Source organism: Cynocephalus volans, chromosome 4 (assembly GCF_027409185.1).
Source record: "Cynocephalus volans isolate mCynVol1 chromosome 4, mCynVol1.pri, whole genome shotgun sequence".
In the NCBI taxonomy this organism is placed as follows: domain Eukaryota; kingdom Metazoa; phylum Chordata; class Mammalia; order Dermoptera; family Cynocephalidae; genus Cynocephalus; species Cynocephalus volans.
In genome coordinates, this window is record NC_084463.1 from 78830108 (window position 1) to 78857637 (window position 27530).

Sequence of the window (27530 nt, forward strand, 5' to 3'; positions counted from 1 at the left end):
CTGGCTGATCCCACCCCACCCTGATCACGGTCCCCTCCCCTGAGAGGATTCCAAAGATAGCCACAAGTCTGGCTGTTCTCTGAGGTTCCTGCCTGGGAAGAAAGCAAAGCAGCCTCCCTGATCGCCCTGAGGGAGAGGACGGGGCAGGGAGCTTTTCCTGCACTCAGTTTGTGCCTGACAGCCCTGTCCAGAGGCATTATTAGGTTTTGTGTCTTGTGCAAGGTTCCACAGTCAGCAAACCATAGAGGGAGACACAAATCCAGCACTGTCTGAGTTGCCGAATTTCCACATACGTATACACACATATTTATATTCCTTCCACCGTGAAGGGTTGAGGATTAATGCCATTTTGACATTGTCCCCTTTCCACTCAAACCCTCCAAAAGCTATGGCTGGCATTTGCTTGGCTTCAATTCTACATGCCACAGTAAATAACTTCTTCCCGTCCCATCTATCACCCAGCTCCCTCTTTACCAGAACCACCTCACTGGTTGCGTGGTAGCACTTAGGGTCACAGTGTGACTGTTTGGGGGGCCTGGCTTCATCTGCCCCCTGCCCTCTCATTCAGTTCCGAGAGGACAGTGCCTTCTACTTGGGTGTGCCTCCAGAATGGTCCTTTCCCCCAAGGCTCTGGCCCATCAGCGCTCCCTTAAGGCTTGGGCCAGTCTCTCAGCACTGCTGCCAGGACGTGAGAGAACCCAGTACCTCCCATCTGCTCCACAGAAGGGCAGAAGCTTGGGGGTGCTGTGGATAGTGGTAACCCCCTTAAGGAACTGTTGGCAGCATCCATAGGAATCCATACTGGGTAATGTCAATCCAAGTTCAAGGATGATTGCCAAAGGCACAGGACAGTGGGTGCTGGCTGTGGGGTCACTAAGGGAACACAGACCAAAGGTACAGACTGATTGCTCTTTGAGGGAAAGTAAGAATGGGGGTGTTGGTTGTTTTGGGGGGAGGCAGAAGTGAGGTGCTTGCACTCGCAGCTTCATGCGTTACAAGATTGTTCTTCCACTTCTCCCTTTCCCTGCATCCTCCTCTGTTCTCACATGGACCCTGGGCCTCTGCTTCTTGCCAAGTGACTCAATACAGATGAGAAGTTTAATTTGTTTGAAGGAAGCCTGTATGCTATATGGGTATCAGGAGACACACACACGCAAAAGATTAAATTAAATAAATAAAATTCTCAGTACTGGGTAACTTAGCAGATTTTGCAACCCCTGGTGGACCCTAAATGTTTGGGTCAACCAAATGCAGGGCCAAGGCAGTGCATGTGCGGTTCATGAACCTCCGTAACCTTGAGTCAGGAGGATCAAGTGAAAAGTGTGTAGGCTCCAACCTGGCTTACATTACTCGTTCTGATACTGGCTGTGTGATCTTGGATCAGCTATTTAACTAACCTCTTTGAGCTTCAGATTCATCTTCCACAGAAATAGACATAGTTTTTTATCTTGCCAGGGTTGTTGTGAGGACTAAATATACTAACGTATTTGAATGTTCCTGATGTATAGAAAGGGCTCAGTAAGTGTTCTCCTGGCCTGTGGCTCACTCGGGAGAGTGCGGTGCTGATAACACCAAGGCCACAGGTTCGGATCCCATATAGGGATGGCTGGTTAGCTCACTGGGTGAGCATGGTGCTGACAACACCGAGTCAAGGGTTAAGATCCCCTTACCAGTCATCTTTAAAAAAAAAAAAGAAAAGAAAAGAAATAAAGCTAAGAATGATTTCTGTGATCACATGTCTAAAAAGTTCTGGGAAGACAGTCCATCAGAGGTCTTTGGTAACTTCATGCAGGATCTCAAGATATTTAGAAAGGGGGTTGGGAAGGGAGGATGAGGACTGAGGGTCCAGGGCCTCGTTTCCCTGTTGGTTTCTCACAGTTTGAGTACGGAGGAGAGGGCATGTGCTCCGGCAGCATGCAGGGTGTTCTGGCAAGATTTGAAAAATTGTTTTCCTCCTTTTCTGGTAAATGTGCCCAATTCCAGTCTCCCCGCCTGCCTCCTTCCCTCACCCTTTTCCTTCCCTTTCCTATTTCTTCCCACACCCATGGGATCTCAATTAGTCCTTTTCAATCTCAATTTTCTTACCTGAAAAACTTGCAATCAAGGTAATTCATAGGGTGGTAGTAAGGGTTAAGTGAGATAACATGTATTCAGTACATTAGTCCCATTTCCCTAAGATTTCCCATCTTTTCCTCTTCCCTGTTGACTTCTAATTTTCCCTCTTTTTGCTTCTTCCCGTTCTCCAGAGAGATGGGAGGTGAGGCTGGCTCCTGCACAGACAGGAGGGATGTGGTCTGGGAAATGTGTGGTCCCTCCATTCTATTCCACCCACTTTGGACTCTACCCTTTGAGGAAGGCTGTCATTGTAACTAGCTGTTAAAGTCTTATTAGCTAAGTCTCCTACCACCAGCCTCTATGTATGAATAGCTCCTGAATTATTTACTTTTTGGAACTCCTCATTGGGTATATGGTCGCAATTTGGAATCCTAGAGTAAATAAATTCAATACTGTAAGTTGATTCAATTTGGGGCCATGTCTAAACTTAACAACATTAAAAATGCACCAGCTGGCTCCTTGGGCAGGTTATACAGAGGTACTTGTGGCATTCATCTTAGCGCTTTGGGCTGAGACCTGGCTTCACCTTTTGAGGACTGTCTGGGAGGAGGGCCCTGAATATTCTAGCATTCTGCAGAAAAGACTGCTTGTGCAGAGCTAGGGCTGGCTGCCCTTACACATGGGCGCCCCCCCCCCCGCCCCCTGCGATGTGCCTCCTTTACAGTTCAATCGTGGTTGACCACTCGATGATTTGTTTATTCAGCAACCATTTACTGTATTGTCTGTTATGAGGAAGTGGGTGGTAAATAAGGTGCAGACCCCTACCCCCTATTGGGATGAATCCGAATGGCTGTGCCAGCTTCAGAGCCCCCATGGGTCTGCTGAGTTCTTTGTTATCCCTGCATCACTGCCCACCGTCTCGGTAAAAGATTACTACACTTGTAGAAGAAAGTAAGCAGATTAGTGGGTACAAAAAAAGCAGAATACTAAGAGGATATCATCTGATTCAATATTTAGTGGGCATTTGTCACACACCAGGCTCTCTGTATAATCACAGAATCTCCCGAAAAGACAGGAATCTTGGAGCTCTTCTAGTTCAACCTGCTACCCAGTGAGGACATTACTTCTTGAATGTTTGAATCCAACAATTATTGATTCCTGCTGTGTGCCAGGAAGTGTGGTAGATGGCAATGCTGGAAAGTGGGATACAAAGATGACCAAGACACACAGTCCAGGGCCAGAAGCAAGCACATGGGCAGTTTCTGCACAGTGTCTTATATGCACAGTGAGGGAGGAATGCAGAGAAGAGGGACACATTTTCCGAGCATCGGATGAGGTGAGTCATATCACTGCAGGCCAGCTCTGGTTCTTCACCTTCCTTGTGCTCTGATCCTGCTGATAAATTTTCCATGTATTGACTTATACTCTGAGTGGCACTTCTTGGGCTGTTTGCCTTCTTGATCCATATTGCAAAGTTGGCTGTTCACACATCCCCTTACCCAGATCTGCTTAAGCTGACCCTTGCTAATGAAGGAGGGGTTTGCCTGGCACTTGAACACCAGCCTGTGGGCTCTTTGAGGACAGTGCCTGGGTCTTGTTCCTCAGGGAGGCCCCAGAATTTAGAGCAACCAAGACAATCAAACAAATAAAAAAAGAAAGAAAGAAAGAAAGGAAAAAAGAAAACAACAAACAAAAAAATGCATCCTGGGTGGAGGACACGGGGAATAACTGCAATCTGAGGTGGTGGGCATGCTGATAGTATTGATCTGATCAACACATCTTGGGCACAGGTGCTGACGGGTCAGCTCTCTGCCCCATGCATATGTATAATCAATAGGTTTTTTTTAATTAAAAAAAAACAAACGCATCCTGTTATGTATGGATTCAGAAAATGCCAGAGATTCCTTTCATTCAAGTTTATTTCAAACAACTCCATCAGGGAAAATTAACAGCATAAGCTGCTTTCTCAAGCTTCACAAGCAATGCTAAGTTTTTAATAGGCTGGGGTTTTAATAGGCAGGTGAAACCAGCTTTTTGAAAAACCCTGAAGAGTTCACTGTGAGTTCATTTCGGCCAAGTAGTTAGCAGCTGCTACAGTTTATGAGCCATCACTGTTTCCCCACACAGAGCCATGTTTTATGGCTTAACATTATCTTTAAAAAATGTTTCACAAATCATGAGTTTCACACAATATAGGGGTTAGAATTTTTGTTTATAATGATAAACATAAGTTCTGCCTCCCGTCTGAGAAAGCCCTTGTTTTCTTCTCTTGAGAAACAGAGGCTGTAACCCACCAGAGCAGACCTAAGAGCCACCTGAATCGGTCCCTTTGTTCTCAGCCTAACTAAGTCGTGAGGAGCTCCAGCCGTAACTCACAAGCAGAGGAGCAATTTGCAGGAGACCAGGGTGCTTCATCGCTCTCCGTTTCTCCTTTAATCCCAGGTCAAATCTTTTCTCCTCATTCTCTTCCTTCTTATTTGAAAACATTATCACTTGTTTGTAGTAATGTTTCTCTGCCTGGCTGTAATTGAAGTTTATATAAAATATACTACAGGGCTCTTTCATGTAGCAGCTTATTACAATTTTTATTGCTCTAATGTATTCATATCTTGGGGGGGGTGTTTAATCAACTCTGAAGATATTGCAGTCCCCCAAGTCACCAAAACTTCCCTATGATGGAAAGTTATGGGAAATTAGAAGGAAAAAGAAAACCTGGTGGTGAAAGGGCAAAGCTTTTCATGTGGAAGATGGGGAGGAATGTTTCCAGGAACTTCAAAGGCAAGTTCCTCATCATCAGGGAACTGGAAATCAGTGTGTGCTCTTGGGTCAGTGGGAAGCAGTCTAAGAGGCTGGGGTGAATCCCAGAAGCTGGTGGACCTCTGGGGTGTGGGGGCGAGCTGCAGTGGTGGGAGGATGGGCCTGGGTGTGAAGGCCAGCAGATGGAGGGTGAACCCCAGAAGCTGGCAGTGGATTCCTGGAGGGAAGATGAGACCCAGAGAGGGGCAGAGACAACAGAGTCGTCTCAGCGGCTATGACGGTGTAGGACCACCCGTGAAGGTGGTGGCAAAAATTCAGGGAAGTGATGGCAAAGGGGGAAATCAGGCCAGGAGGTCTAGCGGTGACTTCTCCCTCTTAAAGTGCAGGGAAACTATTCCAGTGTTCTGGACTACCTGGGCATGTCCCCTCGGAGAGGGGGACCAGCTCCAGTATTTTGAGGCTGCCACGTGCTTGTGATCAGTGTTGCTCAGTCTTTGTTTTCCTGGAAGTGACTCTTCACAGTCCTTTGAAATCAAACAACTCAATGGGGGTTGGAATTACTCAGGGAAGCAAGGAGTTGAGCACCTGTCTGCAATGATGGGGGTTTCCCACCAGGGGATACAACAGATAAACCCCCGTTCTACAGCCTTACCTCTAGCTAGTGGCTGAATGAATTTGTGAGTCTGAATCCTTTTTGTAATAACTTCGTATTTTCCCTTCTCAAAATGGGAATTTATATTATTCTGAAACCCTTTTCCTGTTTAAAAAAATTTTTTTTACAGTAAAAATACATATAAATAAAATGTCATATGGGAAAGATTGCATTCCTAATCTGCCTTTCAATAAACTCATTCCCTTATCACAAAAAGATAAACTGTGACTTTATATAACAACAACAAAATGGTGACAGTGTTCTTAGGCATTTTTGTGAGATATGTACATATTAAAGACATAAGCTCTCGGTCTACCATATCATATGTTTATCAGTCTTCTTCCCACATCCCCAACTGCCGTCCGTAAGGCGTACAGTATAAGCACTGTAACAGAAGAGACCTACCTGTGTTTTTGGTCTACCCTCTCTGCCTAATACATAGCTTGGTGGATGTCAGAGTTCAACAAATGAATGCCAGCCAAAACCCTACAAGGCAAATCACTGTGCATTTTGCAACCTAGCTAATGACCCTAGTCTATTTCACTTCATTTGTTTTTAGCAGCTAAAGAAAAATATTTGTATTGGAAAGTCAATCATAAATACGCTCTCCCATTTCCAGATAGCACAGAAAATTCTAGAACAAAGACCTATGTCTCCTGATTCCTAGCAGAGCCCTACCTGCTTTGGGATTGAGAGAGAATGTCTGTAGAGAACACTTAAGTCATTTATTTAAATATTGAGATGAAAGACATTTCCTTGTAGAGGAAAGCTTAGCTAGTTATAACTAAGGCTCTGGACCAAGATTGTGGTGTGTCAGGACCCAAGCCCACTTACTGGCTATGTGACCTTGGACAAGGTACTTAACCTTCCTAAGTCTCCATGTCCTCCTTGTAAACTCAATAAAATAGATGTGCACTTTACTACAGTGTCTATAACGTAAGTGCTTAACACATTGTAGCTGTTATTGTTGTTATTATAGTATCACTATGATTGTGGCATTATCCAAGTCATGTAAAAATGGCAAGTCCAGTTTCTGGAGACTGTGTAATGATGCCATTCCTCACGCCCACTCAGACCCCATGAGGCTCATCCAGTTTCCTACCAACTGAGTCTGCACCTTTACCTCTCCCTTCCATAAAACACTGGGATAATCACAGTAAATAATAATGTCTTTGTGTTTATGAGGCACAATCACATCTGTTTTCTTACTTAATCTGCGCAATAACTCTGTTGAGGTAAGTGCGAAAGATCTTGTTATTTTCATTGTATTAGGTGAGGAAATAAAGGCAAAGGGAGCTTAAGTGACTTCCTGAAATTAATAAGAAGCAGAGTGAAATTTGAAACAAAATCTTTCTCACTGTGTCTCTGGACTGAGTAGAAAGAGCTTTAGCAAAAAGGAGCAGCCCCCTAGTTGGAGTTCCCGACTGCCACGATCCCTGATCAGTGCCGTTGGTCAGGTTTTGCTGTCATCTCTGGGAGCATCAGGTGGGAAGCATTTCTCCTCTGTTTTCCAGGATTCCAGATCCACTGTTTGTTGCCTTAGTTCTGAAATCTAAGCATCTGGTGTCAGCTTCTTATCACACCTGAGATTGCACCGACAGGTGTTACTAGGAGGTGACTGGCGCTGGAGCAAGTCACTCTTTCTACACATACATACCCTTCAACTAACATCATTGTATAGTCTAAATATTACTGACATGGTCACCAAAGGCAGCTTCAAAAGGGAAGTGAAGTTCAAGAAGGCAGCAGGCCAGCTGGAGATATATGTTGGGGATAGGTGTTCAGTGCTTCTGCTCTGAAAGGCCAGAGTAACTCCAGCTTCCAAGCAGCCAGGCCTGATCCCTGAGCACTGAGGCGATGGATTTGAGCACTTTGCATCCTTTTGCATGAGCAACAGCTGTTGTGGGGTCATCCCCTTCTGCTCTAGTCCACAAAGTGGGGGAGGTCTCCCCAGACTACCTGGCCCAGGGCAATTGTAATAATCTGAAATCATAGAACCAACAGAATCATATGTGAAGTTTTTAAGAAATACAGATGCCAGGACCCCATCCAGACCAATTAAATCAGGATCTTTGAGGTTGAGATCCAGACGTTGGTTTCTTTCTTTTTTTTTTTTTTAACAGCTGTATTGAAGTATAATTGATATACAATAAACCACACACATTTAACAATCAATTTGATGAGTGGTGACATAAGTATAACTCCTGGCCCATCACTACAATCAAGATAATGAATATATATATATATAATGCACCTCCTAAAATTTTCTCATGCCCTTTGTAATCTTTCCCTACCTCCCCCATTCCCATCATCAGGCAAACATTGATCGGCTTTCGATCACTATAGATTAATTTACATTTTCCAGAATTTTATATACATGGAATCATATAGTACATTCTCTTTCTTTAGTTTGGCTTTTTAAATTCAGTATAATTATTTTGAGATCTACCCATGTGCTTGTATGTGTCAATTCCTTTTTATTGCTAAGTAGCTTTCTAGTGTACGGATTCACCACAGTTTATCTATTGTCCAGCTGTTACTGGACCTTGACTTGTTTCCAGTGTTGGACTACTACAAATAAAGCTGCTCTGAACACACATGTATAGAGTCTTTGTATGGATATGTACTTTCTTTTCTCTTCAATAAATACCTAGCAGTGGAATGCCTGAATCATATCATGGGCATAAGTTTAGCATTTTAGGAACCCTCTAAACCATTTTCCAAAGTGGTTGTACCGTTTAACATTTCCACCAACCGTGAATGAGAGCTGCAGTGCCCCACATTCTCACCATTCTTGTAATTTTAATTTGCCTTTCTCTAATGACTAATAATGTTGAGCATCTTTTCATGTACCTTTTTCTTATCTGTATATCTTCTTTGGTGAAGTTTGTGTTCAAACCATTAGGGATGAGACCTAAACATCAGTTAAAAAAATAAATAAAACTTTCCTGCTGATTCTAATGTGCAGCCAGGGTTCAGATCACTGTCTTACCAGAAAATTTAGTGCAAACCTCACATTTTCATTTTAACCATATGGAAACTGAAAGATTGAGGTTACTGGTAGAGCAAGGAAAATTTCAAAACAATAAAATGACCCTTAAAATAATTGTGGTCATTAGGGAGTGAATTCTTTACTGCAGATCTAACAACCCCTGACATAAATCAGAGAAGGTATTGTGTGTGGTGAGGTTTACTGGCATAATTAACTGAGGTATTTGTTCCAACCTGATTATTCATCATTTCACTTAGTCATGAGTATATTTTCTACAATACATTTTGAAGGAATTGCTTATTTCAACCGAATTTGTGGCAGTATGATGACTATGGTGAGATGGAAGGGAAAATAGTCTCAGGGCTTCCAAATATGGTGTTGACTACACAACTCTAGAGGGCCCCATTCACACAGAAGATAGCATGAAACCTGTGCACAACCCAAACAAGCTCAGGCAGTAGAGCTGAACAGCCTTAAGCCCTAAGGTCTATGTTCCGGGTCTCACCTTTTAACTGTGTGATCCTAGGAAAGTTGGTTGAACCTCTGAATCTTGGTTGAAAATATAAAATGAGGATAATTCATGTTCACAGAATAGATGTGAATAAAATGAGATTATGTTGGGGATCAGCAAGGCCAAATGGCTGTAGGAGCTAAGTAGGTAAGTTAAATGAGCAAAGCAGGTTAGGTCAGAGAGGCAATGGAGAAAATGAAGGGACTATAACAAACTGTAAAGTGCTCCCCCTGCCTACTTGGCTGTAGGTAATTATCACGTTGTAGAAATGCTGACCTGGAGTTGCCAGAGCTTCTTTTCTTTTTTAAGAAAAGCTAGAAACCAAGCATATCTGTGGTTCAGATGTAGTCCAGAGATAAATGTGAAAAGGCTTTGTAAATCATAAGGTGCCTTATAAATGCAAAAGCCATCATTATATGTCTTAAGGCTTTGAGTCAGTCTGTGAGGGACTATGGTAGAGGTCTATCTTGCATCCCCTCCTCTGTCCTTCTTATGACAACTACCACCACCATCACAAGGGTCCAGAACCCAGTCTGGGTCAATCATTTTATTGCATCTTCCTGGCCATAATGATCAACCCAAGGATGACATGTACTCAATTAGGAAAAAACAAAAATGAAAAAGTTTCTGGGGATTTTCATAGCCAAAACTAACAGAGAAGCTTCCCTTCCTCTCTGGACATGAGACCATAGCGTGACTATCCAGAGCTGCCTGTCACCATGTTCTATGCCGTATGAAGAAAGACCATCTACCGTAGGAGTGATTGAAGATGACCAAAGAGTGATAGAGTTCTGCCATCTTTTGAGTTCCTATCAGCAGGCCCCTTCCAAGCTTTTGCCACATGTTCCAGTAAATTTGGGACTAGACTAACTTAACAAGATTTCTGTTGCACTCAGCCAAAAGAATTCTGACTACTGCATTTTGCCATCTTAAAGTACAATGGAAGAAGATGACTTTGCATTGATTTCAATACGTCCTCACGATATCTGATTCACAGATAGAGGTTACAGAGCTAAGAAGTGAGTTCTGAGACAGGAAATGGAAATGCAGCAGTGATATTTCAGGGAAAGCTGGCCAGGGCTGCGTTGAATCCTCTGTGTTGATTTGGACATTTTCTGGATTTAAAAGCTCAGATGTGGGCTCTGATGAGTTCCGGAAGTGATGAAGCTCTGAGAAAGGGATTCACACTAGCACCGATGAGAGATTGAGGGCAACACTCCAATGACATTTTATTAATTTACATTGAAAAATAGAATTGATATATAGACTAGAACACTTCCATTAGTGTCTTAAGTACATTATGTTCTTAAGCTACACAGGAAGCCAAAACAATCGAAAGGCTCTTTCTTCAAATTTGCTGAGATAAAGCATTGTCAAGGGAGTTTGAAATCTGTGTTCAGTGCACTTTCTTCATAGATGCAAACCAATGTAGGAAGCCAGGTCATGATCAGAATGTTGTTTGGTTGGAACAGACTGAAAAAGAGGCATTGGATAAATTGAGATTTACTGGCATTGAGCTAGAATAAACTGATGCTTTCATTTTACTTGGCAGGTGATGTAGCCTTTGGATTTGGAAGTGTTCAAATTGCCAAGCCTTCCTCTCTCCTGGGTAATACTTGAATGAACGTGGTCAGTTTCTGTCTCACTGACTTTCCTTTCTCTGCCATACAATGGCTGTTCAACTACCTTTCTGCTGGAAACCTTCTTTCTATATATATCTTAATGCACTTGATTATGAAGCAGTGGTACAGGAGAGCCGGTTTGCAACAACTTGTACCAGCTCAGGAGCACAGATTGTGGGCATCTCTTCCCAACTCTGCTTTTGGGGTTACCACACTGGCAGTTTGAGATCACACCACAGAAACTGGCAAACATTACAAATCAGGGCTTCACCCCCCCCCCCCCACACACACAAAGCTAGTCATTCAAAATTTACTAGCACACCATTGGTTATGAGTGCAGTATGCCCAACAGCCTTGTTATTTCTTTCAGGTATATATTTCCACCTTGATCCATCGTGGGCCAATCTTACATTGGATATTTAGAGAGCAATTTGTTGGCCTTATTTCTAAGATCTTAGAGGGACCCTCACTTGTGTCCACCCTCACAATAAAGGGCTCACCTTGGCTTCAGTCCCACAGGTCTGCTGGTCTGAGGCAGGTACCTCCTGACTCTCAGTACAGTATTCCCACCACACCTCTTACCTATCAAAACAATTCTTGAGGGTAGGAATTGTTCCCAGCTAGTGGGAAGGATTTCATAGGTCATTTATTCTAAGTTGCTAGTATTGACACAATGTATTAACTGTCTTCAGACTATTCATATTGTCATAGCCTACAGGAAGAGTGCCAAGTGGTGAGATTTCTGGGAACACTGCAGGCTTCTGGAGGAGTTGTTTGGGAGCAAGGAGCATTACTGACATTTCTTAAATGCTCTCAGTTTGGCCACCACCTAAGGGTAACACTGTTAATTAATTCTGCAAGTCCGGGAAGGAAAAATGCTGATAATAATAAAATGATAATGATGATGATGATATTTCCAGGACTAATCAGTCACTGTCCTTCCCAATAATGTGCTGGGGGACTTCTCCAACTTCTGGTAACTCTTGGATAGAAGAGTTAAGTTGATAAAACTCGATCAGAATCTCTGCAACCCAATTATATGAAAGCACTCATTGAAAAGCAAAGATTTATTATTTGCAATTTGGCAAGACCTACAGATGATCTGGCTTGTTCATCCCTCTCTTCTTCTTCTGCAAATATACCAATAATGACATCCAGAAAAGGTGCAGTATCTCACAGGAAAGAAACTCAGGTCTCCTGTGTCCCAGAAGCACCCTCCCCTTTACAACAGCCTGCCAATTACTCACTTGTGGGACTTTCACTTCTCTGAAAGTTTACTAGAAGCAGTGAGCAGGATACACCTGGATATGCCTATCAGCAAATATCTTGGGGAAACACACACTCAGTACAACCTCCAGAAACATAATCCCAGGAGCGACTGTCTCATGTTCTCAGGGACAGATGCTCAGTGGCAGGCCTGGGCTGGCCTTGGGTTTGCAGGCTGCCAGGGGAGGTGTGGGTGGCTTCTGCCAGTTCTCAGAGACTCACTTGTGACTTTTCACTCTCTTGCACTTGTTTCTGTTATATGAGTCATTTGGTGTCTTTCATTTCAATGCCTATTATTCCAAGGACTCAGCTGACTCATACAAGAGGAAAGCAAATGGGCATGAGGTGTGTGGAGTAGTCTACTGAAGATGTGATTTATTGGGTTTTAAGGAAGTAGGACTTCAGAGCAGATAAGAGGAAGAATTCTGAGGACCTTAAGTTAAGAGGCTTCCCAAGGCATAATGTTCATTCAACATTTACTGTCAAACCCAATTTTTGGCCAAGATGTTTATGCTTTCTGGATAACTATTTTAATTTTAATTCACTTGTGTTCACCTTATAAAAAATGAATTATGCAAGTTTTTAAAGAAATAGGACCAACCCTGGAGCCTCCTATAATAATAAATTTTTATATGTTTATGGTACTTTACAGTTTACAAAGCATCTCATCTCATTCAATCCTTACAAAACCTTATGAGGACAACATTTTTATTATCCCTACGTTATAGCTCACAATGATTTGGAGACTTTCCCAAAAGTGTCATCGGAGAACAAAGATTCAAACCCAGGTCTACAGAATCCAAAGTGTGGGCTTAAAAACAGACAGACAGACAAAACAAAAAAACCCAAACCCTAGCTCTTTATAGAAGCACTTTAGTACAGATTCCATGTCAAATTTGATCTTGAGCTCCTTTTCTACCAAAGATGCTAGAAATTCTGGAAGTTCTTATTATGACATGTCCTCTCCTCTAACACTGAGTCTTCAGGATGGTTCTAGAAGTGATGCTCCAAATTGGACTAGTATGGATCAAGAGAATACTGAGTGGAACTTCTGGCACCCATAATGTCAATAAAATTTTTCAGATGGGCAGGAGTGTCCAAAATATGCTTGTATTTAGGAGGGGCTTACAGACACACACTCATCTCTACTGAGAACTGGTTCATGACACCTTAGGCAACCACCACATCCCCACCACCATCAATTTGCCGTATTTATTCCCAAAGCTCTTCTCGTTAAGCATTTCTATTCACATTTTTAAGTGTAAGTTTAACTTTGGGTAGTTGCACAGGCCACAGCCTCCTTGTTACGCGCAGAAACTTCTACCCCTTGACCAGGAGCTTTCTGCTTGTGTTTAAGGAGCTCATGAAGCAAGAGCCCTCCTGGCTGGGGCTGCCTGAGCAGCTATCCCTAGGAAGGGAGCTCTGGGTTGGAAAGGGAACCTTCTGGGTGGGGGGAGGTGGGGAGGTCGGGGTGAGAGGGGTTGGGGGGGCAATAAGTATATCAAGATAAAAGAGGTAAGACTAGTCCTGAAGGGTCAGGGCTTAGAAGCATAGAAGGCAACTAGGACATGTACCATATTAGAGTGGGAGGCAGAAAGGAGATGAGAGGATGCCCAGTGAGGAGGCCAGGAGGAGAGAGTGGAACTTGCCAATGAATAAGATGTTCCAGGAGCTAATCCCACAGGCTCTGAGCATCTACTGGTGTGACTCTTTCTCATGTTTGTCCTAGGTGGATTCCTTAAGTGGGCCAAGTCAGGATACACAGAATAGGTAGTTCCCCTTATCATTTTTATAATTTCTTAATTGCCAAAATTATATTTTGGTTCATCTGATTAGTGTGGATTCTTCTTTATAAAAATAATGTCTCATTTTTAAAATGGCGTATTATGAAGTTTGCAGAGATAGCATGCACTTTCATATCATACTCAAGCCTCCAAAGACCAAATTGTGTTGTCAGCACCTGCTCTGGACATAGGTATTGCAGATGGAATGAGACAACCCGAACACGGCACTGAGGAGGAGGCAGGGCCTCATGGAGACTGTGCGTAGTGACTGTGGGTTGTCTGGGGGGAAGGTGGGTGATCGTTCTAGTACAGGGCCTAGGGGTCAACTATGGGGATACAGAAATTCTATCTTATTAATACCTGAGAACCAATTAGTCTTTTGGGACTAATAATGCCTTAACTCATAGAAGGCTAAAGAATAAAGAAGAATGACTATTTACAACATCCTTTTCAGCGGCTAAAACGTGCAAGTTCTCTGTCTAGTTCACTCTCTTCTAGGTAATAAGGTTCTGGGGAAGCTGAATCTGTTATTAGACCCTGGACTCAGCAGGGTGGAAGACTGGAATAAATACCCCTCTACTCCAGAGGCAAGAAAGACTCATGTCTTTCCCCCTGAATAGTGCTGGAGACATGCTGAATTACAGTTTTCTGACCCTCCTCTTGCGAGACTCTAGGTCCAACACTCACCTGTACCTTCAGATTCATGGACACCTCTGATGAGTCTCTGGCTTCCTTCATTTTCATTCACGACTTCAACTCCCACGCTGTACTTTAACCCTGGTCTTTCCAGTTTTATCTAGAAACATCCTGACCTGTAAGGCAACTTCCAGCCAATTGCTTCTAAGATGTGCAGATATTATTGCCAACAACAGCTATAGAAACAATTAACATTTTCTGAGCATTTACCACGTGACAGGTATGGTAACTAATGAATGCTTTATGTTCATTAACTCAATTAATGCTCATGATGACCCTCCGAAGTAAGTAGTAATAATTAGCCATGTTTTATTTTATTTTTTTTTAAAGATGACCGGTAAGGGGATCTTAACCCTTGACTTGGTGTTGTCAGCACCACGCTCAGCTCAGCCAGTGAGCTAACCGGCCATCCCTATATAGGATCTGAACCCGCGGCCTTGGTGTTATCAGCACCACACTCTCCCGAGTGAGCCACGGGCTGGCCCATAGCCATGTTTTATAGATGAGGTAAGTTACTTGCCCAAGACCACACAGTAAGTAAGGATTTGAGCCTATGTCATAACCAGTAGGCAACACTGGCCTCTAGGAATAACTATATCCACCTCCTGAAAACACCCTATTGTGGATAATAAACAACGACAAGTGGCCATGAGCACTTTCTTTGTTGAAATTTAAGCTTAAAAACTGTTTTGGAATGTAATTGTTAGAAATCAACCCATGATCTGCGGAAAATACCTACCAAGAGAGACAATAAGTCTGAGAACCCATTTATGAAAGTCAAAACAACCCACACTACACTGCTTATAGTCTCACATTTGGAAAAACACCAGTGGTGCGGTGAACTTAGGCAAATTGCTCAACAAGACACAGACTCACACAGAAGACATGCCTACACTGGGTAGGCAGCCAGGAATTACTGCCACCTGCACCCCAGAAGGGGCACCCTACAAAAAAGGTCACAGGTTCAGAGACTGCTTGTATGTCTCACACTGAGGGAGTTTCCTTATGAATAAACAAATAAGAGTGTTTTTAGAATATTCTACAAGATTCAGATCCAGTGAAGTAATAAGCCTTTGGTGCTTATTTATGAAGTCATACCAAAAATACTTGATTTCTCCAATAGCTTTTCAGAGACCTAACACTGAATAGTAGATCTAAGGCTTCACTGATCCAGATTTCTGTTTTCTCCCGTATGACTCAAAAAAAAAAAAAAAAAAAAAAAAAAGTTTTTAAAAAACTGAACAAAAGTCAGATGTGGCTGGAAACTGCTTGAGTTAATGTGGATCAGGAAGAAAAACAGCAAAAATAAAAATCACAGATTTCAACCATTTAGGACTCTCCCCTTCTAGAAATTTCATAGAACTGCTGAGTTGTCAATAATTACTTTATTATCTGCAAGGTGTGCAGCATTGTACATAGCTTGAAAATGTCCAGGGGACTTTTGTCACACTCTCTATAAAGGCTTCCCTAGTTTCCACACTTTTGTGGCTTTTCCTCCTGTACTCCAGGGAGTGTGTTGCTAGTGTCTTTAGCACTTACCACGATATTACAAGTATCAATTGTACCACATGTTCTCTCCACCAGATTCTGAACTCCTCAAACATGGGGTCCATGCACTATTCATCTCCGCAGCCTTGATGTCCAAATACACGTTCGATAGATGAAGGAATGATTGAATCAATGCAGATGCTTCACTTTGGTTCCTTCTTCCAACTCCCGACTCTGCATGTAGGTGAAGAGCTGAAGCTCGGTGAGAAGCCAGCATTCAAAAGGCACAACAGAAAACAGGAGTGTCCAAAGGTGTGGCTGATCCATAGACTAGAAAATCACCTCCGTAATAATAAAAAGCTGGCTGATCTCCCCCGGGGTCTGAGAAAATAACACAGCCACAGCAAAATCTTTAAGCCACAGATGGGGTTCACCAACCCAAATTCCCACCTCAAAGTCCAAAGCAGCTCGCAAGGAATAAGCGAGCAGCCCAGCCTCCTGCAGGGGGTTCAAGCCCAACGCAGCCAGCTCCAGAGAATCAGAGGCACAGCCAGCACGAGTGGTCCAGAGTGGAGAGTCTCAGCCTCCTAACTTTAAGGATATTTTTTGCCTTATTATCCCTTCTCAGATTTCAAAAAAAGGCAAGAATAAATAGACACTAAATAACTGGATGTGGGAAAGAAGACATTTCTAAATGGTTTTCAAGAAGCACTTTGGCTGCCCTGTTCTTTGCATGGTGCTACGGGGCTCAAGCTGCCATGGGTGGCCTCTTGGAGCTCTTTGGCATGCACATATGTACTGTGAGGGAATATAGCTCCCATGGGACATAGTAAGCATGATGTTGTACATGGATGGCTAATCATTTTCATCACACATGCCAAATCCACTTGATTAGTCCAGGCCTGGAATCTGTCTGATGGACGAGAAAATCCTGCCATTGTCCAGGGAGGCAGCTGACATACAGCACACACTCCCGTTATCCAACATCCTAGGTATGATGGGACCCATGCAAATGACCTTGGGTCCTGAGCTGCTCTCAGCTAAACCATGAAACTGAGGGCAAGCCTGTTGCCTCCCTGTGCCTTGGGTTCCTTATCAAATAAGGGTCTGGCCAGACCATCTCTCTGGTCACTTCTAAGATTCCCTCTCTTTTCCATTTACCTTCACACTGCTAGATAAAGGAAAGCCCAACTACAGATGTTCACACCCACCAGGAAAAGTGTTGGTAAAATACTGCTTAAGATCCTTAGATAAATCCAGTGCATATCTCTCTATCACGAACTAGCCTGGTGCTCATACTGCCCAGTGCTGCATCACAAACTGATCAGGATGGCAGCTTTCCATCTGCTGCTCTACTCTGGGTGTAATTCAACTATTTTTCTGCAAAATATAACTCTTGCTACACTCCCATTTCTCATTCACCAGCCTCATGTAAATGGTTGACACATGCTCTCTCCTTGTTGCCTTTCTGGACCCCAAGTTTTTGCATCTAACTTTCTGATGAATGTTGGGTTGCATGCCCAAGATCAGTATTTCACACTTGGCCCCCCCTCATTTCATGGCAACTCTTTAGAACACTCAGAACAATCCAGATGATTCCATCCCAGCTCTGAAAGGCAGAACAAAGTTTGGTTCCTCTTGTTACCATTTTTAGTGTTAGATTTAAAATGACAAGTGCTTGATCAAAAAATAGGAAACGAGCTCTCAAATTTAACTTGCGTTAGTACAGAAGTTATGTTTTCTAGCCTCAAATACACTATAAAAATAATTTTCTAAGAGATAATGATACTTAAATAAATATATATATATATATATATACACACAAGGGTACTTCAAAAAGCTCACGGAAAGATGCAGATTATCTTTTAATTCTACTTCTCCATGAACTTTTTGAAGTGCCCTCGTGCGCGCGCATGCATATGTGCATTTGAGATGACTAATTTTTATTTTGTGACTCTTTTCTGTATCGTTTTACCAAAACAATCATTTAAAGGTTTAAGTCAGAGTGTTTTACTGTACTGGGTTCTTACTTGGTGCATTGGAAAGATACAGCATGTTGCAGACTATAAATTTTCCTATTAGCTTAACATGTAGGTCTCTGAGCTCAATCTGGTCAGCCATAGATTTAATATATGTCAAGTTAACGCTCGGCTAAGGATGTCCTGGATCTACAGCACCTGCTAAGAGCAGGGCTGTCACCCTTGCATTCCTTTCTTTACACCTGAGAGGAATCTATTACACCATGTAAGGGGGAAGAAATCTTTGCCCTTATATTCAAACTCTGTTATGCCACGTTTGGCATTAAATGCTTATCATTACCTAAAAGAAAAATGCAGCCAAATTCAACTTTGGAGGAAAATAAAAACCTTATAGGTCCTTAGAAACCAGAGAAAGCTAAGACAGATAGCAGATTCTGTATCCCTAATGATGTTATTTCAACAAAGCATCACCTGCACTTCACCAAGGTCAGTTGAGTTGGGGAGAAAGAGAAGCAAATGCTAAGAAATTTGCCAAGGATATTAAACCTATGTTAAGTCCCAAAGAGTGGTGGGAGAAACGAGATTCCTTTCTTCGTTTCTCAGATACCCTTTGTTTTAAAGTTGTCCTCTAATTCTTTCCTCCTCTGTAATTTTTAATGATCACCCGTGGACACCACAGCTTTCAGGTGGTCGTCTGTATCAGCGTGAATAACGAAGTTATTAGTGGCTTGGAAGTTTGCACAGATAACTGGAAGTACACAGCTGATTACTACATCTAATTCCATCCTGAGCATTTCTCTTGGGTCAAGTCGAAACTGTGCCATCTTCCTGTGCAAAAACAGGCAGACACCCCCACCAAAGGTGAAATATTATGATCATTGACAGTGAACAGAAACCCATGGTAGAGACAGAATATCCTAGATTTCTCTATTTAAAAAAATCAAATTCACTGTGACTGGACACTATTGGTTTTTTGAGTTCTACAACTCCCCAGAATTGTCGAAAGTAACTTTGGAGCCAATCTGCTTGAGGACACTAAAAAAAACCTGAAATAGGCCACCCATGGTGCCAAAAGCAGTGTCAAAGAACAGAGAGATGGTGCCACCAAGCCCCACTGTGATGTCCTTGCACACAATTGGAATTGCGGACATGGTGTACACAGGGAAAGAGGCCACGTCCACAAGGACTCGAACAGGGATGCTTAGAACACGGCAAACAGCCTTCAGCAGACAACAGAGGATTCGGAGAATGGCCCTGATGATTCTGACCATGACCTTAAGCACCTTCCAGGGGATGCTCACCAACTCTTCCCCAATGGCCAAGAAGTATGAGATAGTGGCTGAGCCCAGGCGGTAAAGGCAACTTTCTATACCATTAATCACCTGCTTGGTAACATACCACAGGAAATAGACAATGTTCTTCAGGATTGCTACCATCAGGTAATAAATTAATTGGAAAATCTTGATGAATGGGGCAGCGATGAAGCCCAAGAGTTTTCCCAAAAAGCTACTACTCCCCTTGGATGCCTCTGGAGGCAACAGAGCAGACCTCTTGCTCCTGGTGCTGGGGAGGGTTCTAGAGCTCTCTTGAGATTGCACCATTCGCTCCTCATCCTGGACTTGGTTAACCACTTCCAGGATTTTTTTCATTTTCTCTGTGTCCTGCTCAGTTTCACCACAGTTGTTCTGGAACAGCTGAGGGTTAAACGGAAGCAGTTTCTCAAGATCTTTCACCATCACATCTTCTATGATATCACTGTCCCGAGTGTGCTTGATGAAGCCCATGGCCCAGCCTCCTCCAGGGACAGCACAACAGGCCGCCAGCCAAACAAACTCAGGGATGGTCACTTTGTCTTTCACCTTGCGGTCTGAGGGCACTGCACCTGTGATGATATATAGGTCTTCTCCATTGCCACACTGTGGGATCAAGGCCCGGTCCATTAGGCTGTTGAGATTCGTGTACCACCGTTCCTGGAAGGACTGGGTCATCGGAACTGAGTTCGTGAGAGTGAATGTGGCCACCTGGAAATCACTGCTAAGGGGTAATGGGTACAGCTGTCCTCTTTGGTAATCAGAATCAAGGTAATCTGTATTCAAGGCTTGCTTGTTTCCCAGGTTGTTCACAGAAGTGATGGCCTCAGCCTCATTAATCACCTCCACAAGGCTGCTGTTGGGATCATCAATCTGAAAGAAGAAAACAAGTTGAGATGCATCCCTGTTCACAGCAGACGGAAGCACTGAATCATTCTGCCAAGACTTGGAGAAGTGCCTATTACTGTATCATTTCTAATGCTCAGGTTTGGAAGGACTTGCCTCTCTGGTGCACAAACACTTCATTCTAATATCCCACAATCTTGGTGTTTGAAAGCATCTTTCAGATCGGCTTCTGCTGTCTTTCTCCCCGTGTTTTCCCCACCCATGCTCTGTGGTAACACCCTGTCACTCACACACACCCATACACACCCTTGTAACATTCTTTTCTAATCTACTGCAGTTTTATGAATTTCATAGTTCTTTTTTGGAATATTTTCCCATGAGATTCTAAGTAGTTGTAAAAATGAAAACAAAGGAAGAGTAGATCTCAACAGGCCCATAAAAATCGGAACTGCAACTCAGATAATCCTCCATCAATACTGGCTGCAATTTAATGCATCCTTAATGAACGTTCACACATTTGGGGATATATGAAAAACAATCAACTCTAATCAAAATATTTCAATCAAATGAGAGAAAATATATAGTCTGGTGTCAGTTATTAGATACTTACCATGCAAACTAAAATTCAAGTCGATTGCTATTTGAACTTAATATCTCCCCCCCCCCAACATTTGCTATTACCAATAAATTCATTTTCTGTCTTGGCCAATCTAGATAGGTGCTATATACTAACTATAATCAACATATACATCCTTTCTTGGTTCTGCTTGCTTGCTTTTTTTCTTTTTTTAGTTCAACAGCATAATGTATATTTTCACTTTATTGATCTAGAAGGACAAAAGGAAAGAGCTCAGGATTAACCTAGGACTATGTTTTTACCTACAAAACTAGATGGTAAATTCCTTGACTCTACAGATGATGTATATTCCCCATAGGACCTAGCCCAAGATCTGACACACACTAGATATCAAGGCACTCTTGTTAATCGTTATGCCCTGAGATGACCCACATGCAGTATTTATAACAGCAAGAAGTTGAACCAACCCACATTTTCAAAACTGGGGAAAGGTTAAGTAAATAATGTTATATCCATCAAAGAAATATCTTAAAACCATTACAAAGCACTTGTAATTATAAAGAATTTGTAGTGATGGGGAAGTATATGCTACAAGGCTGAAAGGAAAAGGCAATTTTTACAAAATTGAATGATCACAATTTTTTTAAATGCCTAAAAACATGCAAGAAAAAACTTTGGAAGGAAGCACATGAAATGTCAATAGTGGTTGTTGGATTCCTGGAAATGCAAGTGATATTTTTTCCCTCTATTTTCTTGTTTTTCTCCTTGTACCTCCCCTACCTACATAAACCCATAAATTTATAATTATGTTACTTTCAAAAGAAAACAAAAAGAGAAACTAATTAAAATAAGTAAATTCTTACTAATTGGTTCCCTAGAATTAGTGCTACTCATTAAACCCCTCACACAAACCCCCGGAGGAGTCAAGGCCACAGGGGCTGTTTACTGTACCTCTTGTCTAAGGACAAGGTGACTGTGCATTTCTCCGGCTCTGCACTGGCAGATGTAGGCACTCTCATGCATGTACGTGTAGGGGCAGTGAGGGCAACAGATGAGCAATTTGGTGTGAAAGCAGGAATATCTGCTGAAGCCTAACAGAGTAATCTACAGGCTGACCCCACTCACTCAGTCACTCCATCTCTTCCCCCAGTCCTGGAATTAGCAATGATCCTAGCTGCTCTCCATTCCCACCATAACCCCTGTAGGACAGAGATAAGAAGCTCATTCATTTTGTAAAGCTTCTGTCTCTGCTCTCCTATCACTGAAAGATATACCCAAGAAAATATCGGCCTCATTTCTGAATCATGAGATCAAGATGTGATAGATTTGGCCAAGATCCAAGGAGTCTTGGGTGTAAGGTCAAGGATTTCGAGATGCACCTTTCTGCGTGGTTACTACAGCATTTGTCTGCATTTAACCTGGTGCAGTGTCTTTATTCCTTCCGGGAGAAATCTGGAAGTTTTTGAATTGGCAGCCCTGTGGCAGAGCCTAGGGGAGTATGCTGGTGTGTCTTCAGCCCGAAGGCCACCAAGGGGTGAAACAGTGCCTACAGGGAGGCAGAAGTGCAACATGACCAGAGAAGTGGAACTCTTAGATGAGGAAAGGGAGGGAGGCAGAAGAGAGAGAGGCAAGAGGAGAAAAGGGGAAGATAAAAGAGGGAAGAAAAGGAGGTAAGTGAATGAGAGTACAAATGTGAGTGTGTGTGTATGTGTGACAACAGTGTCCTGCTCTCAAACTGCAGAGCATGGCCTCCTGGCTACCACAGTCAGAGGAGACAGAGCTGGGTGCTTCTGTATCCTCTCAGGCCACTTGGGTTCATGGGGCTCTAGATTTCGACCACAGACATGCACCAGAAAACAAAGTGAAGCCTTTTCTGCCCATAAATCAGAGTGAAGCCTTTTCTGTACACACTTACCAGAGAAATGGGCCAGGAGGGAACCAAGGTAGCTGGGAAGGCTAGGGCCCATTCCACAGTGGGCCCTGTGCACTCCCCTGCCCGGGGTCTTCCTAGGCAAAGCAGTAAGCACACTATGTGCTCTGGATATGCAGGCAGCAAAGAGCACATCTTCCCTCCCCTTCCCCCTGCTTTCTTCAGAACCCCATATCCATGATCACTGTATTCTTATGAACCCCAAATTTGGCCCTATGATTTGATAACAACAAAGAACATAGTATTTGAAATCAAGACAGAACAACTGGATATTATACCTATATAGTGATGGGGGGGGCGGGTAATGGAGACCAATCTTTTGTGAACTACCAATTAAATGTTTTCAACATCACATTATATGGAAGGTATTTTTACCTTATTTTACAGATGGGGAAATTAAGGCCCAGAAAGACAAAGTAACTTTTCCAGTCATCCAATAATTAGTAATAGGATCAGGACTCTATTGTCTGAGTCTTTTTCTCCCTAAAGCGTATGTTCTTTATTACTAAGCTATACTTTCTCCCATCTTAATAGACACTGCTGTGCCAGTTTTCTCTATTAGTGAGTGGGAAAAAAAATACTGTGCTATCTGTAATCTTCTTTTCTGTGTCATGTAATAAATGAAGCTCCTTAAGGTTGCAGGGAGGGAAGGTGATATCTGAGCCCTCTGATGTGGCAGTCCCCAGACTGAAGATTTGATGAAAAGGAAAGGTTAAAGGATGCATATATGAGTACTGGCTAGTCCTCATGGCTCGTTTTTGCCTTTGCCCAGGGCACAGGGTGGCTGAGCCACTAACTTATAGTCAAGAATGTAGCAGCACAGACAGTGAGCAAATGGCCAGAATAGTTTCCGGGGTCCTGCCACCCTTAAAAAATGGTTAGTTGGCTGGTCCACAGGAGGTGCTATTCCTATTAGCACCTCAACTGGCTACTCCTTTTGCCTTCTGTACACTGACAAGGCGGGCAGAGAATAGCCAGCACCCAAGCACAGCAAACTTTCTTGGAGAAAAACTGTAAAATCAGCCCACTCCACACAAGTCCCTCCACTCCTACACCATGGGGTGGAGTTAAACAGTTTAAAAAGGGACCCAATACAACCAAGGTAATCTGGATGAATTGTATTAACTTAAGTGAATCTGGACTGTTTTCCTTAAAACATTCTATTGTCAATGAACAAAGACTCAATCATGTTGCCTCTTGTAATGATGGGTGCATTGGAAGGATAACAGGAGTGGTAACTCAGGAAAAGCTGAACCAAAGATCCAGAAATTCTGGTATTGCTTGGCATTGCTAGAACTAGAAATGGATTCCAGGCAGCCCTAGGGAATTCTGGCAGAAAGAGTCTGTGGTCGAGACTAATTAGACACTAATGACTGCTATTAATGAGACACAGCCACATTTGACCTGTTGGAATGTCTCTCTCTCTCTCCCACCTGGATTCCTCACCTACCTATTTCTGCATAGCTCTTCTCTACCTTATGGCTGCTTCTTACTCATGGTAACTTACTTCTTCCATCATAACTTGAGCTTGCTCATGGGCCATTATGGTCTCTCTAGCCATTTGCCATACCATTAACCTTCAATTTTAGTTTCTTCTTTTACCTAGTTTCCTACTTCAAATGCTCAAGAGACAGAATGTGATTTACCCAGCTCATCTTTTCACATCAGGCCATGTCAAGAAAAGCCTATGGAATAGCTATCCTTGAGTCAAATGCCCACCTCTGTTGAACCAGCTTGTGGACTGGGCGCTGAAGAGAGAACTCTGGTGATCCACATAGGGCTGTCCCTCCATCAGGGACTATGGAAATGTCAGGCATTCTAGGTTTGTCTTGTCTAGTCAGGGCCTTAGTACAATACACTAATGTAGACAAATTAGTGTGGATGCTACTAGGAAAAATTAAAACACAAAATAAAAAGTAGAGAAATTTCCCAAGGTTTACTTAATCCAGTATTAAATCTCTGACAAAAATGACAAAAGATGTTTTATAAGAAAACATATTGACCTTCCATAAATCCTTTATTCTTTCTTTGGAGAACCCAATTAGATATACATCAAAGCCTCTTTTTCTATCCTTTCCATGTCTTATCTTTCCATATTTTATATGTCCTTATCTCTCTATACTGCATCCTAGGTGAGTTTCTCAGATCCAGCTTCCAATTCACTAAATCTTTCTTTAACTCTGTCTAGTCTTTTAAAGCTGTTTGTTAAGGATTTTCTTGGTCTGTTTTTCTACTTCCATGACATTTATTTCTCTTTTCAATTCTATTTCAAATTCTTCTGGTTTTTTTCTCTTGTGGAAATATTTTTTATCTTATAGTTTAGACATGCTTATTTTAAAGTACCTTTAAGAGTTCTCTATTTTATGTATTTTTTCCATTTATTTTGTTGCTTCTACTGGTTGACTTCAGGGTGGTGGGTATACTTAAGTGCTTTGCAATTTTCACTGGTGAGGTTATCTTCATAAGAGGCCCATGGCATTTTGTTGGGGGGAAAAAAAAGAAAGAAAGAAAACAACCAAAACCCAATAGGATTGCTTTTGTAGTTGCCTCTGCAAGAGCCCTGCAGAGTGAAATGATTCTGGACTAGCTTGAGTTACTTTCTCAGTTCAGGGTTTCTACACAGAAAAAACAGCACAAAGGAAGGTGCTGGCTCTAGGCTTACTTCTGGAGGGTAGTTATTTCAACTTATGACATAGTGTGGGTAGCTGCTTGCTAGAACAACCTGCAGATAGTTTCCTACCCAGTTCTCTAGCGCTGCAGCTCTTTTCTAGCTCCCAGCTTTACTCAGTGAGCCAAGTTACAGTTCCATATTATGAACATATTATGTGGCTTTCACTCCTGTCACCAGGCATGTTGGAGCCCTGATCCCTAGGGTGCTGTGGCTATTGATTTCTTATATATTTCTGATACCCGACTTTGGCAATTGATTTCTTATATATTTCTCATACCTGGAAATTTCCCCTTCTTATTTTTTTTGCTCAAATATAAATTTAATTTTTTAAAAATTATGTTTTATACAATATTTCTATGTGTTTACAGTGGGAGGTGAGGAATTCCATATCTGCTCAGGTACTTGACCAGATGTTTTCTCCATTCTTTCAGGATTAAAAAATTTCTCCTAAAGTATACACTATTTCCTCTTATAACTCATTATACAATTACCATCTCCAAACTTATCTACTTTGCTTAATTCTTCCTCTCTTTTTTTTTTTTTTTTTTTTTTTTTGTATTTAGACCACCTCCTGAATAAATTGTTTGGTGTAAGTACAGCAGTATTTCTCACCACCTTTACTGATGGTGCCAAGACCTTTATAGGCTAAATCTCCTCACTAAGAATAGGCTACAGAGACTCCCAGCTCTTTCCTAAATCACACTGGCCCATAATAGATAATGAACTCTTTCATCTTTTCATGCAAATATTTCTGTCTTCCTGAAATTTATTCCTATTGATTTTGTATTTTGCAACTTGGAGTCACTCAAAAAATTGAGCATTACATTTTGAAGTCACTTTACCATATCATTGATAAAAATATATTAAATTCCAGGACCTTTTAATACCCTGCTAACTGATCTCCACTGAGAGAAAAGCTCATTATGCTAACTTGCTTCCTGTTTTAAGACCAGTTTTTTAACCAATGACAAAGCTTTCTTCTGATCCCAAGATGACGAATGTTTTAATAGCCTTTGTTGAAGAATCATCTGAAAAATCTAAATAAAATCAGCATACCAGCTCTCTATCATTATCATACTCACTCGACTCTACAAACAACCAAGTACGTCTCGGTAGGCTCTCATTTTCTGAAGGGATGACAAAGTGTGGGTGTTTACATGTGTGTTTGCATGCGTGTGTGTCAGTAAAATACCTATCTCATGTATGGAAAATTGCATTGAAAATAGTAATAGTATTTGATTAAAACAGTCTTAGTATATTCTTTGATACCTGTCACTTAAAGGGCAGAGGTGTTTTCCCACACTCTCTACAGACACAACTTAATGATCTGGTTAATGCAATTACAGTAAATTACTGACGACACTGCTCCCTAAAGACAAAAATATACCTATGATATAAGAGGTAATTTCAGATTACAATGTCTGGTTTATACCTGCTCTTTTGCACACACCACTAATCTTACTCTTTGGTTTCCCAGTGGAATCTCAGGACGTAGGGGAACATACAAAATTCTCTCTGTCTAATCCACCTCTCAGCTGACCTAGTCCCCCTGGGCTGCCAATGTAATTTGGTACAGTCCTGTATTTAATGGAATTTTTTTTTTCCTATCTCAACATGTTAATTAAGTTTTAGAAGAATGAGGTCTCCCCACTCCATCAGTCTCCTGCACCATAAATAATCTTGCAACAAATTCCTTTTCAAATTTAGTACCAAGAAAAAAATTGTTTCTCTCAACAAGCTAGTCTGTTTCCTTATACCAGTCAATAAAAGCTATTTAACCCCATGGGGTTGCTTTTTTGCTTCAGAATTAAATGGAGACTTTAAGGTTTTTATGATAATATGCACATAAGAAAGAAAAAAGAATAATGGAAAACTGAAAAGGAATACAGGAGGAAAACTATTCACCCATTGAACAATATTTATTAAGCCTACCTTGTGTGACTAGCACTACAGAAGGAAATACTGGAACTGATAATAACAATGAGCAATGTTTATTGAGTACTATGTGCTAGGCACTATTCTGAAGAGATTTACATGTATTAAATCAGTCAATGGTTGAGCTAACTATTCCCACATTTAAACTAATAACAACTACGGACTATTATCATCACCTTTTGACAGGAGAGAAAAACGAGGCACACCAAGGTTAAGCAACTTGCCAAAGTCACAAAGTTAGCATGTGGTAGGACCAGAGTGTGAACTCAGGAGGTCCAGCTCCATAGCTGGTGTTATTAATCACTGTTTTACATGCCTCAAAATAGACCTTCACATCAAGAAAGTCATCATCTATTTATGGAAACAAGACACAGACACATACAAATTTAAATAGAAAATTGAGAGGAAAAGAACAGTGTAATGCAGTTTATATCAACTGCTAAGTAAATGGCAGAAAGA

The 27530-nt window shown here is 41.9% G+C and overlaps 1 protein-coding gene across 1 annotated transcript in view; it reads right to left on the reverse strand.

The window, feature by feature from the left end:
- Positions 1-15710: 15710 nt before the first annotated feature.
- ENDOD1 (endonuclease domain containing 1) overlaps positions 15711-27530 on the reverse strand; it is a 30070-nt gene continuing 18250 nt past the window's right edge. Inside the window, exon 2 of the mRNA XM_063095577.1 lies at positions 15711-19985. Within this exon, the coding sequence (XP_062951647.1) occupies positions 18783-19985 (1203 nt within the window). The 3' untranslated portion in view covers positions 15711-18782. The remainder of the gene's footprint in view (positions 19986-27530) is intronic.